General features: G+C 33.4%; 1 protein-coding gene across 1 annotated transcript in view; it reads left to right on the top strand.

Annotated features, from left to right (window-relative positions):
- LOC145266380 (bromodomain adjacent to zinc finger domain protein 1A-like) overlaps positions 1-13,275 on the top strand; it is a 106,021-nt gene that overhangs the window by 13,753 nt on the left and 78,993 nt on the right. Inside the window, exon 2 of the mRNA XM_080122011.1 lies at positions 10,684-10,959. Coding sequence (XP_079978137.1) covers positions 10,684-10,959 — 276 coding nt within the window. The remainder of the gene's footprint in view (positions 1-10,683; positions 10,960-13,275) is intronic.

The following is a 13,275-nucleotide window of genomic DNA, read 5'->3' as shown; positions in this document are numbered from 1 at the left end:
TAATTTTTACGGAAAATTGGGAAATTGCATTTTCCCTAGATTGTAAACACTTGGAGAAGATTGCGAATACAGTGGACATACTTATCTCCCTTTTCAGCATTTTAATGACAGACTTTTTTATAAGAACATAGTGATGGACCTTTTTACTAAAAACCTAACAGTTCTACTCGATGAATATTCGTAAGTTTTGGATATATTAATTTCAAAATGACAAGTATTGATCCTCCGATTTATCGGAGAGACCGAAGTTTTCAGTGGCATCTGTCCGTCTGTTATTCCGGACAATTGCTAGATAATTGTCCATTAGGTTTTCCTGAAATTTTACTACAAATTGTATTTCATTAAATAGATGTGCACAGTAAAATAATTTTTTTTTTTTTTGCAAAAATTCTCGTTGCATCCCCAGGGGCTCAAGAGGTCAAAAATGACCCCCCAAAATGGTCAAGTGACACGTTTTGCCTCATAATTTTTGATCCATTCATTAGATTTTTCTGAAACTTGGCCAAAATGTAGAGCCCATTGTTCTTAATATAAATCCAGTATGGGTGACCCTGGCAAAATTCTGGTTCGCGTTCCTGGGGACTTTTAGTGCTAAAAAATATCCCCCTCCCTTTTTTTTTTCTTTTTTTGGGCTCTTTTTTCCATATTTCTCAAAAACTTTGTGTCTGACCATATAGTGGTTTTTCACGGTGGTCAACTCAAATATACATGTGTTAAGGCCTGAAACTGCACCGTTATCCATTTACACTGGGATTCGGCATCCCCAGGGGCTCAAGAGGTCAAAAATGCCCCAAAATGACACTTTTTGCCCCATAGCGTTTGATCCATCCATTAGATTTTTCTGAAACTTAGCCAAAATGTGGAGGACATTGTTCTTCATATAAATTCAGTATGGGTCACCCTGGCAAAATTCTGGTTTGTATCCCTCTCGGACTTTAGGGCTAAAAAAAACATGCCTTTTTGGAGGTTTTTTTTTTCATATTACTCAAAAACTTGATATGCATGTTGATATAGTTGTTTACCATGGTGTTGAATTCAAATTTACATGTCTTAAGACCTGACACTGCATCGTTTGTCCATTTTCACAGAGATTTGGCGTTCCCAGGAGCTCAAAAAGGGTCACAAATTTTATCTCATAACTTTTTCTTCATCCATTAGATTTTTCTGAAATTTGGCAAAAATGTGGATGCAACGTTGGCCCTTCACACTTCTCGCATTCATCAGTTCTTCACTTTCTTTTTTTTGTGGTGTCATCTCACATGCAGCACTAGCGGGTGACCACGCACGCACGGCTTGTTGTTTTTGTTTAAAACATGTTTTAAAAAATCGATCTGTTGACTCTTATCGTAATAAGCACCAATTATTAATCTTGTTTGTTTACCAATGTATTTCCTTTAACTTTGAAAATAAAATCTTTGTAAAATGTTCCAAAAGTTCATTTTAGCAATTAGATTACTTGATTTATTCTTTAATTTAAAAAAAAAAAAAAAAAAAGGTATTTTTTACAACCTAACCCAGCATAATATAAAAACTCCAACATCCCCATGTTAAGAACGGCTTTCGGAATAAACATCTCCCAACCTCAAAAGCCGTTCTTAACCTGGGAGGTTGGGAGTTTTTATACTAGGCTGAGGCAAGTCGTAAAAAAAATAAGCCAAAACAGTACTTTATTAATGACTAACCTGGGTGTTTGTAGGTGTGTTGAGAGAGAAAAAAAAAAAGTGGTAGTAGGTAGGCAGACTCGAACCCGTGATGTGATGGCAGAAAAGAAAGTGAAAGAAAATCTAACGTCTTACCGCTACTCCATGACGCAACTGAAAGTTCGGGATGTTAAAAATTAGGCAAAGTCAATCCAACCGGTACAATGACTTACAAAAAATCGACCCCTCCTTGTAGAAACTGCCCAATTGAGGGTGAAGGAATTAATGTTTTTGGCCAATTTTTTTATATTTATCATAGAGACGTCGCGCTTCAAAATGATACTGATCTCGTGAAAATTTGTAACCTCTGTTGAAAGTTTTAGGCAGACATACATACATTTAAACAGACAGGTGAGATTTATTTATTATAGACTAGTGGGGGGAGGGTACCTGGCGTTGCCCGGGTGTTTATAGGTCTGTATGCTCGGGCGGGGTGTTAATCAAAACATAAGAATAAGCGAAGTAAATATTTTAAAACTTTAAAAAGGCGAAAAAAAAAAAATAACGTAAGGCAAACGAACGATGTTTAATGTAAAAATCGGAAAAAGAAAACAGAAAAACGAACATCAAAACTTCTTTAAAAAATCTGAAAAATAAAAACCAAAAAAAAAACGTGAAAAATGGCTTCAATAACCCTGTTTCAAGATTAAAATTTAAAAAAATCGAGAAAAAAAAGAGACATCTCACACCACGATTCGAACCCAAAAACCTTTAGATAATGTGGCCGCGCTCTAAGCAACTGAGCTAAGACGACTTCGACGAAATTGTCAGTTTTTGAAATATTTAAAGTAAATCATGTTCCGCGTCGTATGATGCATGCGTAGAACCGAACTCTTCATGAGAAGACTGTTTTTGCTGAAGTAGAAAACTGCAGATTTTAGGATGCAGGAATTAACGTTTTTGGCCAATTTTTGGTTGAAAGTTTTTGCGAGACATACAAACACACATACATACATGCACACATTTTCGCTTTATATATATATATATATATATATACTACCGGGGAGGGGGAAGTACCCGGCGTTGCCCGGGTGTTTGTAGGTGTGTGCGCTTGGGTGGGGGATGTTAATGAAAACATAAGAATAAGCGAAGTAAATATTAAAAAAAACAAAAAAAATCTAGCGTAAGGCAAACGAACAATGTTAAATGTAAAAATCGGAAAAACAAAAACAAAAAAAAGAACGTTAAAACTGCTTTAAAAAATCTGAAAAATCTGTAGGTTTGTGTGGAAACTCCGGGGGTGGGTTAAAAAAAAAAAAAAAAAAAAAAAAAAGTATGAGGATCGAACCTGAACCGTTGAGGCAAAGTTGTAAATTAAAGTGTGAAAAAAAAAAAAGTGCGACGTTAACCATTGCCCCACCGGGAGATGCTAACGGAAACACGTTTGAATTTATTTAATTACTTGGATTTAGCAGGTGCCCGTTTTAATGAGTTAATGAGGTGAAGTTTGACTGCAGGATTTCATTTACTGCTGAACGCTTTTTTTTTTTTTTCTCCCCCCCCCCCCCCCAAGATGCTATAGGAAAAAGACTAACCCACATGTGACGAGCAACAAATGTTGAATATTTATCTTCCCGAAATTGAGCAAATTGAATAAACAGGCGAGCTTTGTTGTTTACTCTGAGATATTACGATTTATGTGATATAAAAAGTTTTAAAAAGTTGTGAACCAACTTACCGCTTCTCTGAAAAAAGCCTTTTGTAGACATACAGAAAAAGCGAACACACATACAAACATGCATACATTTTCGCTTTTATATTTATAGATTAAAAAAAAAAAAAATATGCTGATGCCTACACGTTCATGTATATATTTAAAATTTCACAAAAATCTACTAAAATTAAATGGAATATTTTTTGCAATTTTATATTGTTTTATTTTTTGTGTGAAAATATTGAATTAACAATGCTAAATTCAATGATATCATTAGTTTGAGAAATGATTACCCCCCCCCCCAATTATATTTATTTCATGAACATGGACTTTAAGTTGTTTTTTTTTCATAATGTTCCTAAAATATATTAAATTTTTAATTGCTAACATCTATGATGCTTCATTTTCATTAAAAAAATATATTCATGTTTTTTGTTTTTAAAACTAACATTTAAATTTATTTTATTTATTTATTTTTTTTTTTTCATACATAAAATATATTTTCACTACAATTTAAAAAATAAAAGGTTCACTATATTCTGTGATTCTTAGTTAATAAATATTGTAAATTTCATTAAAATTGATTTACTGTATTTTTGGTGAATTTTTAAGCAAAGGAAGGCAAAAGGTTTTATACATTGGCCATTCATTTTGCACATACTTTATGGAATTTGTGCTTAAATTTAGGCACGTTTTTTTTTTTTTTTTTTTTTTTACTAAAAATAGAAATGTATTCTGGTGGATTTCATCTTATTTTTTAAGAAGATTTAAAAAAACAAAAAGTTTTTTACAGTATCTTTTTATTAATTTTATTTATCAATTATTAGGTGAAAGTACGAAATAGTTACCCCTCCCCCTTCCAGGTTAAAAATGGGTTTCTAAGCGTTATTTCAACACTGGTTGAAAGCTGCAGAAGTACCTACTATTGTGTTTGTTTTTTATTTTAATTTTAATAGTAAAAAAAAAAAAAAAAAAAAAAAAAAAACGCGTAAATAAGCGAGAAACGCATACAAGAAATAACAATTTGGTTATCTTTCAGATGCAAGGTTCCTTGTTTACTTGCGATTGTAACGATGTAAGATTCCGTTGTACGGAAGACCAAATCGGCCATAATTTAAATATTTAAATTTATTTACTGAATTTAAATATTTAAATTGATATACTGTTTAAATGATAATATACGTCTACGATGTTTTTATTGGCGCTTTTCTTCATATTTTTTAATAACATTTTTTTGCACCATTTACAAGTTTTTTTTTACAAATATTTTTTTTAATACTGTAATAGTAAAATTATTTAAGTAAAATTCTATATTGGATACGTTTTTTTATGAAGTTTAAGTAAAAAAAGTTCACTTTTTTATTATTAAAAATACATTTCATGAAAACACTCATTATAAAATGTTCACGTTGTTTAATTAAAAGTTCTTAATTATAATCTAATAGTTTTATAATTTTGTTATTTTGTTACAAATTTCTAATAAAGATTATTTTAATTTTAACGGTAATTTGGTTTTCATTATAAACTCCGTCATGTTAAAGGCTTGAAAATCACTTTAAATTAATTTTAATATTAAAAAAAAAAAGAAAAATCAACAGGAAAAAAATATCGTGTGAAAACATTACGAGATACTTATTCCGTATAATTAATAAATGTATCTTTATTTTACTATTACAGTATTAAAAAAATTATTTGTAAAAAGAACTTGTAAATGGTGCAAAAAAATGTTATTAAAAATACGAAGAAAAGCGCCAATAAAAACATCATAGACATTTTGGCCGATTTGGTCTTCCGTACAACGGAATCTTACATCGTTAAAACCGCAAGTAAACAATGAACCTTGCATCTGAAAGATAACCAACAATTTTATTAGGGAAGGTTATTACTGGCCTTAAAATGGTTAATTAGTTTTGATGCCTTGAAACTGTCGAATGGAATGTACATTTTGGCTGGAATGAAAGGGTTTTTTTTGTTTTTTTTTATATAAACAAAACTCGAAATGTTCTGCTTTGCACTTAAAAGGAAAATGATTTATTTCATAAGCTATTGTGTCATTGCATAGAACCAGGATTTAAAAAGAAAAAAAACACTTTTAGGGGAGTGTAATTTCCAGATCTGATGCTGCCATTAAAAAAACTTCTAATTTCCTTTTAATCATTACACCACCACCACCATCATCATCAATTGTTATGGAAGTCGAATTCTGCTTTTTCAATCTGATTTGAAACTAAAGATAATTTGAATAACTAGGCATTTGGAAGAAATATAGTATTAATTAAGATCAAGTGGTAGTATCTGTTCTGTTCTTGTGAGGCAATTATTATATAAATTTAGATCCCCACCCCCCACCCCCACCGGCGTGTGAAGGGCAATCTAAATGATTTACCCTTTGCACTGGGCAGTGTCTAAAAAGGGATCTATATTCAAAGGTGATTACTTGCGTATCTTGCATGAATGAAACATTGATAATATATTGAATTATTTACTACTAGCGAGGGGTACTCGGCATTGCCCGGGTGTTTGGAGGTGTGTGGGGGGGGGGGGGTTAAAAAAAAAGTAAGTATGAGGATCGAACCCGAACCGTTGAGGCAGAGTTGTGAAAAAAAAAAGTGCTACGTTAACCATTGACCCACCGTGACATGCTTACGGAAACGCGTTTGAATTTATTTAATTACTTAATGAGTTAATGAGATCAAGTTTGAATGGGGGATTTCATTTACTGCTGAACACTTTTTTTTTTCCTCCCAAGATGTTATAGGAAAAAGACTAACCCACATGCGGCGAGCGACAAATATTGAATATCTATCTTCCTGAAATCGAGCAAATTAAATAGACAAGCGAGTTTCGTTGTTAAGTGTGAGATATTACGATTTATATGTGATATAAAAAGTTTTAAAAAGTTGTGAGGCGAGCGACCGCTTCTCTTAAAGAAGCCTTTTGTAGACGTACAGAAAAAGCGAACACACATACATACATACATACATTTTCGCTTTTATATTTATAGATTAACTGGATAATTTAAAAAAAAATTCAAAATATTTCTGCATTTTTATAGACCGTGCTGAAATAATGTTATATAGAAAGCCCTTCTTAAAATAAGGAGGGGGAGACAGGCGTTTTAAACTATCCTATACTTTCACCAAAAATTTAATAACCAAAAGATACCATACAAATTGAATTTAACTTATATATATACTTTGGCACTTTTTACAGCCATAAAATGTTTCAATCATAGTCATGTTTTCTTAGTTTTGCATATGAATTACAAAATATCTGATATTTCCCCAAAGCCTCTGACCTCATTGGAGGGGAGACTAAAACTGTTTGCTATGGTTTCAAATGATCTGAAATAAGAGCAAGGGGAGATTTGATTCCAAATATTTCTTATGTTAACTCCTCTCTTTTGAAAATAGGATACGATTATGAATATCTCCAGTATCAAATAATCCTTAAACACTGAAATTGACTTTATGTACAAAAACCAAAGAGGAGAGATATAACATGAGAAATATTTGGAATCAAGTCTCCTGTTGCTCTTACTTCAGATCATTTGAAACCATCCATCAAGGCCAGAGGTTTTGAGGAAATACCAGATGTTTTGTAATTCCTATGCAAAATTAGAAAAACAAATGACTGAAACATTTTATGACTGTAAAATATGCCAAAAATAGGCTCCGGATGATCCCCTTAATGTTACATTAAGGACACATGTCACATGACCCACTACACAATTCAAGTCATTACCTTTCCAACTAGTCTTCATTTGTTAAATTCTGATCAATAGTCTCTGAGGTTTAGAACTTATAAAATTGGCAAAAAAGGTGGTATATATATATATATATATATATATATATATATATATATATATATATATATATATATATATATATATATATAATGTTCATCCACATACAGTACTGTTTCACTGTATCACAGCTCATATGTACTGGTAGTCATGTTGAAATGCTCATATCTTTGGTTCTATGGGACGAAACTACAAACTTTGGAAGTTTTTTGAAGATTATAATACTATTCTATCATTAAAATTTTATAACAATTGCTAAAAACGAATCTATATTTTCAAACCAGTAAAATATGCCTACATTTGTGTGTGTGTGTGTGTGTATATATATATACACACACACACACTAGCAAAAGTACCCGTCGTTGACTGGGTTCAAAAACAGCCTACAGAAAATGGACTCTGATTTATGAAAGTATAATAGGTTATGAAAAGGAAGGGTTGTAAATTTGGGAGTATCAAAACCAAAGCTAAATATGATGGAAGTAAAAATAAAATAGATAAACCCCATAATTTATTATACCATACCTATTCACACTGAAACACTTATCACAATCTGTGGATCTATATTAAAAAACCTTGTTAAACTTTGACATATTTCCATTCTATGGAGGTCAGGTGCGAACGAACACCCCATAATTTTATTATACCATATTTCTTCAAACTGAAACATAATTATCAAAGTATACTTACGCAGATAGATATGAAAAGTCTTTATTAAAGTTTGTGCCTATTTCTATTCTATGGAGGCCAGGCGCGAACGCAGACCTCACAATTTTATTATAGAATCCCTATTTAAGTTGAGAATACTTATCAAAGTATGTTTTGTGTACATCTATATCAAAAACACTTGTAAACGTTTTTTTTATTTTTTATTTATTTTTTTTTTTTTCCATACTTTGTGGACCAGGCACGAACGCAAACCCCACAATTTTAATGAACCACCGTTCTGCTAGATCAAACATATCCATTCCTGTGTCTCGATACATCTATCATTATATGTAATCAGTTTTTTAAAACAGTCAACCATATAGGAGCCTATTCGTAACCACACACACACACACACACACACACATTCAGCTTTATATTATAGGTGTGTGTGTGTGTCCTGGCAGGCCAGTTTCAGTTTTGTTCCTTTGGAATGAATTTTGTATGTTTTGGCTTGGTTGTCTCCCCTGTAGCCTTGCCAGGCCATTAATATAATATACAAGATGCCTTCAATAATTTTCCACACATTTTCCATATGGGCACTTTTATTGACACACATGAAACTCTAGTCGCCTTCGAAGTAATCTCCTCTGGCTGCAATGCATTTGTTATACTGTTCCAACAACTTCTGGAAGGCCCCATTGAAGTCCTCTTGTGAGCGTGTCAATGACCCTCATCACAGCCTCTTTCATCTCAATTGTCTCCTAACGACAGCCTCTAAAGTTTTCCTTGAGCTTAGGGAATAACCAAAAATCACAAGGAGGAAGGTGACAAACTACTTTGCTAGAAAGGACTTGTCCTGCCTTGATAGAGTTCAAAATAGACTTCGTAGCCTCGTAGGAGATTTTCTCTTCCTTGCAGCCTCTATCTCACAGAAGAGATGTTGCGAGTTTGTCTCTGATGTATCGTTATTTTCATGGAAAGTGTTCGACTGAGCTTCAATCTATGGTCCCCTCTCGCCAAACTTTCACATGAAACACTCGTCTAGCTGTAAACACTATCAATAATTCCCCCCCCCCTCTTTATTTGTGCCTAAACCTAAACGTAGATTCCATGAACAAAGCTTCTTTCTTAGAACTGCACGCCTGTGGAATTCCATTTTCCTGCTTTCCGACTGACTACAATATGGTTGTCTTCAAGTCTAACGTAAACAAGTTCTTGATGAGCCGTTCCATATAAGTTATCAAATTTACCAAATTTTCATTACTAATGATTACTATATTGTCCAATTTCTACTGTACACTCTTTAACCCTTATCCTCGAGTGGCCTCTTGGCCTTGATAATGTGGTGATGCCTATGTAAAAAAAAAAAAAAAAAAATGCATATCTTGGTCAAATAGTCTGTAACAAGGATGGAGTGGTGGACTAGTGCATTGTCCTGGTAGAAATGCCACTAACACTATTTGAAGAGTGCTGGCCTCTTCCAATGGAATCTTTTTCTGAACTCCTTTAAAGCCTCAACATAGTATTCCTTGATTGTCTGTCCAATGGGAACACCCAGTGCCTGTTGATCATGCCCTGTGCTGTCAAAAAATGGATTGCCGTATGTTTCTGGGTGGATTTGCTCTGTCTGGCTCCTTTGGGTCTTGGAAAGCCAGCATGCTTCCACTGAGAACTGTCTCTTGGTGTCTGGGTTATAGCACTAGATCCAACTTTCATCACATATCACCAGAGCATTAAGAACGGCAGGATCTGAATTGATCGGTTCAGCCATCTCTGCTGTTATGTCTTTCTTTCTGATCTTCTCTAAGCACCTTTGGGACAAAGTTTGCGCAAATCTTCGGCACCTTTTGTTCCTTGAGAATAATTGTGTGTACAGTTTTCACATTGACATCAAACTGTGCACTTAATTGTCTCTATAGATACATGACGGTTCTTATCCATGAAATTTTTTATTTGGCCAATCAACTCTGGTGTTCTGATTTCCTTACTCCACACACACCTCATCATCCCTCAGACTTCATGCCTTCCTTAAATTTCTTCCACTCAAAAACTGGTGCTCGATTCATACAAGATGGTCCAAAAGCAGTCTGAAGCATTCCATACATTTCTGTGGCATTGTTTTCAAGTTCAAAACCATTTTATTGCATATCGTTATTCTAAAGTGTCCTCACATCTAGATTGCCTTTTTGAAATTCATCAGCTTTGACAATCCAACTTTAGTAGGATGTATTCTAATTGCTGCTGTAACTGTTTATTTGAACCTGAAATCATAAAAATTGGTCAGTTATCTTGTAAGATGTATAGTAATAATATACTGAATTTTAAGTAGTCTGACAATTTTAAATACCTGTAAAAAAAAAAGTCTGGAAACTTATTGAAGGCACCTCATGCAAAGTACATAAGGTGGGCGCGAATGCAAAAACTAATATTTAAGATGACACTCTACTCAATTCAGCTATGACAACGGTCATACCATGACGTTGCAAATTTATGTGCATAACATATTCGAAAGGTGAACGATTCATGCATGTGCAGATGTTGACCCCCCCACCCTCCCCCATCAGATTCTGCAGTTGTTCAGGTAGAAAAAAATGATTTTTTTTTTTTTTTTTTTTTTTTTTTTTTTTTTTTTTTTTTTTCTAAATTTCACGTGTCAGAATCCCTGTCCTTTCAGACAGTACTGGAATCATTCTTCTTTTCTTTGGATTTCAAATGTTTTAACGAGATATACAAACACACACACGCATACATACACACTAACAGACATCTCTTTTATATTATAGATTACGCATAGATGAGTGTATGTGTCTGGTACATATTTTACATCTATGCATGTTGAACTGTTTTGAACTATATACTGGCTTTTTTACTTTTAGGGAATTCTTTGAGCGAATCATCCTTTGCAACAGTCTCCTCTGGTCCTGCGAAATCACAGGGAAATGGGGTCTCACCTACCAAGAAGCTGTGGAAAACGAGGAGAGGGCCCGCAGGAATTTGGCTACATTCCCAGACTATTTACAGCGGCCAATACTCTACTTGGCTACACTCACCTATCGCAGTCGGATGGCTACCATGAATGATGATGTTTTTGTTTTTGCCAAAGACCGATATTTCATTGGGGAAATTGTTGACGTTGTGCACGATGGAATTAGGTAAGTTTTGTATGATTTGAGAATTTTTTTTATCTGTGCCTAATTTTACTTTTCTTTGAATTTTTTTTACCAAGAATATTTCGTAAATAAAATGTTATAGCCAATTACTTTAAAAGATTTCTTTAATTTTATAGGAAAGAGCACACATTGTATATATTTTTATATATATATAAATAATGAAATCCAAAAAGATGTAGTGTTTACTTGATATACGCAATGGTAAACTTCAATCTAATATAAATAGCTGCATTTATATATAGATAATCTCAACCGAATAAAAAAGCTCAATACACAATAGAGTAAAGTTTATTAGAAGAGAAAGAAGATTGAAACTGTAAGTTCAAATTTACAATCAAAATTTATTGTTTGACTGAATATACCCAAAAAAAGAATTTACAAGTGACTTTGTTAATATTTTTTTTTTTTTTTTGAGTATTCCGTCAAACAAATTTTGATTGTAAATTTCAACTTACAGGTTTAATCTTCTTTCTCATATATATATATATATATATATATATATATAATATGCTAGCAGACTGCCTGGCATTGCCCAGTTGTAAAACATGCATGATTTATATTTTAAAAAACAATATATATGCCACTCCCACTGTGGGGGTACCAAATTGGTTAAAGGGAAAAATTATTCCCGACTCGCATTTAGGTAAAAATGCATTTTTGTGAATAATTGAATTTATTCAAAACGTATCGCAAGAGCAAACACACACACACATATATATATATATATATATCCATTTCCATGTGCTAGAACGTTTTCATCTTAAATTCAAAAAAATTATGTAGAAACTATACATAAATAGAATTCAGCGTAAAAGTTAAATGAAACGAATCATCTAATAAGAAACCATAAAAAATAATTAACACTTAGTTTCTAAAGGAATATTCAAATTAGTTAACCTTCGTGTAGTCACTTGTATATCCATGACTGAGTATATTAAGAAGTTTGTTTTTAAATAGAAAAGGTAGACTTTTAATATCAATATCAAAGCAAGAAAAAAAACAAAACTTTATATAGATAAATAAAACTTCTCTGTAGAAAAGTTAGTGAATCTATATGAAATATAAAAAAAATGTATTACATTTTATCAGGAAAGACACTGGAAGTGATTTCAAATTTTGAAGCGCCCTCCTAACTTAAGGGACTTATGCGGGCTGGACCTCATTTAAAATTTCATATATCAGCTATTTAGTGAAATTTATATTGTGTAAAATTATCTGGGGAAGTGGATAAAAGTGGTTGCGAATATCTGCATACCCCCCCTCCACATCTAACCTCTGTGTCCCATGGGGACAGCATCCTTTTAAAATTAAAATATGTATATCCGATTTTAATAAAATTTAAACCATAATTCATCTTTCAACTTGATGTGTCGTCCTCCTGTTTATGAATGATGTTCGTCCATCGCGTGGAAAGATGACCATGATCATGCAATTGTTCTGTGCGTTCGAAGATGGCTTGTTAGACCGATTCAAACTCTGAAGAATTTCCCGCATCTTGGACAATGGTAGGATAATTCTGTATTTGAGGTGTTGACTGCTCTTTTCTAATGTCACATTTTATCTTGCGTTCTTCATTGCGTGCAGATTCAGGAATTGTAGCCTCTTTGTGAATTGCAGCATGTCAGGAACATCTGTCAGGTTAACTTTTCCGATGAGTTAGAATACAAACTAAACTCTTTGAGGGAAATCTTCAGATTGTTCTTGAACTGTTTCCATTGTCCTCCTGCGGACCTTTATCCTTTGAACAGTTCACCGTAAAGGAGCTGTTTTGCGAATCTTGAATCAGGCATGCAGTATATACATGACACTGCTGTAACATGGTGTGTACTGACGGAAGGTTTAACCGGGCTAGAACCTTAGTGTCTGGTATCTTGTGTTGCCATTTGATTTTCACCCATTTTAGTACCGAGCCTGATAAAAAGCACTTTTTGTTGGTTCACTTTTTGAATTCATCTTTCAACCTGATGTGTCGTCCTCCCGTTCATGAATGATGTTCATTCATCCCTTGCAAAGATTGATTATGCAATTGTTCTGTGCGTTCGAAGATGGCTTGTTAGACCGATTCGAACTCTGAAGTATTCCCCCCCCCCCCCCCCCCGGTCTTCGACACTGGTATGATAATACTGCATTTGAGGTGTTGACATTTTTCCAACTCTGCCTATATTCTTCCAACTATAACCGGGAGGACAAGGTGCAATAAAACAAAGTAAAATGGTGTTACGGGCATAGTGTGAAAAAGTACATAGTTATCCTCATTCAAACCCGAACAACACTGGGTCTTCTTGCTTGAACTATGTA

Source organism: Euprymna scolopes, chromosome 41 (assembly GCF_053919585.1).
Source record: "Euprymna scolopes isolate OS-2025 chromosome 41, ASM5391958v1, whole genome shotgun sequence".
Lineage (NCBI taxonomy): Eukaryota > Metazoa > Mollusca > Cephalopoda > Sepiida > Sepiolidae > Euprymna > Euprymna scolopes.
Note: the sequence above shows the minus strand (reverse complement) of the source record. Positions and strands in the feature narration are given on the sequence as shown.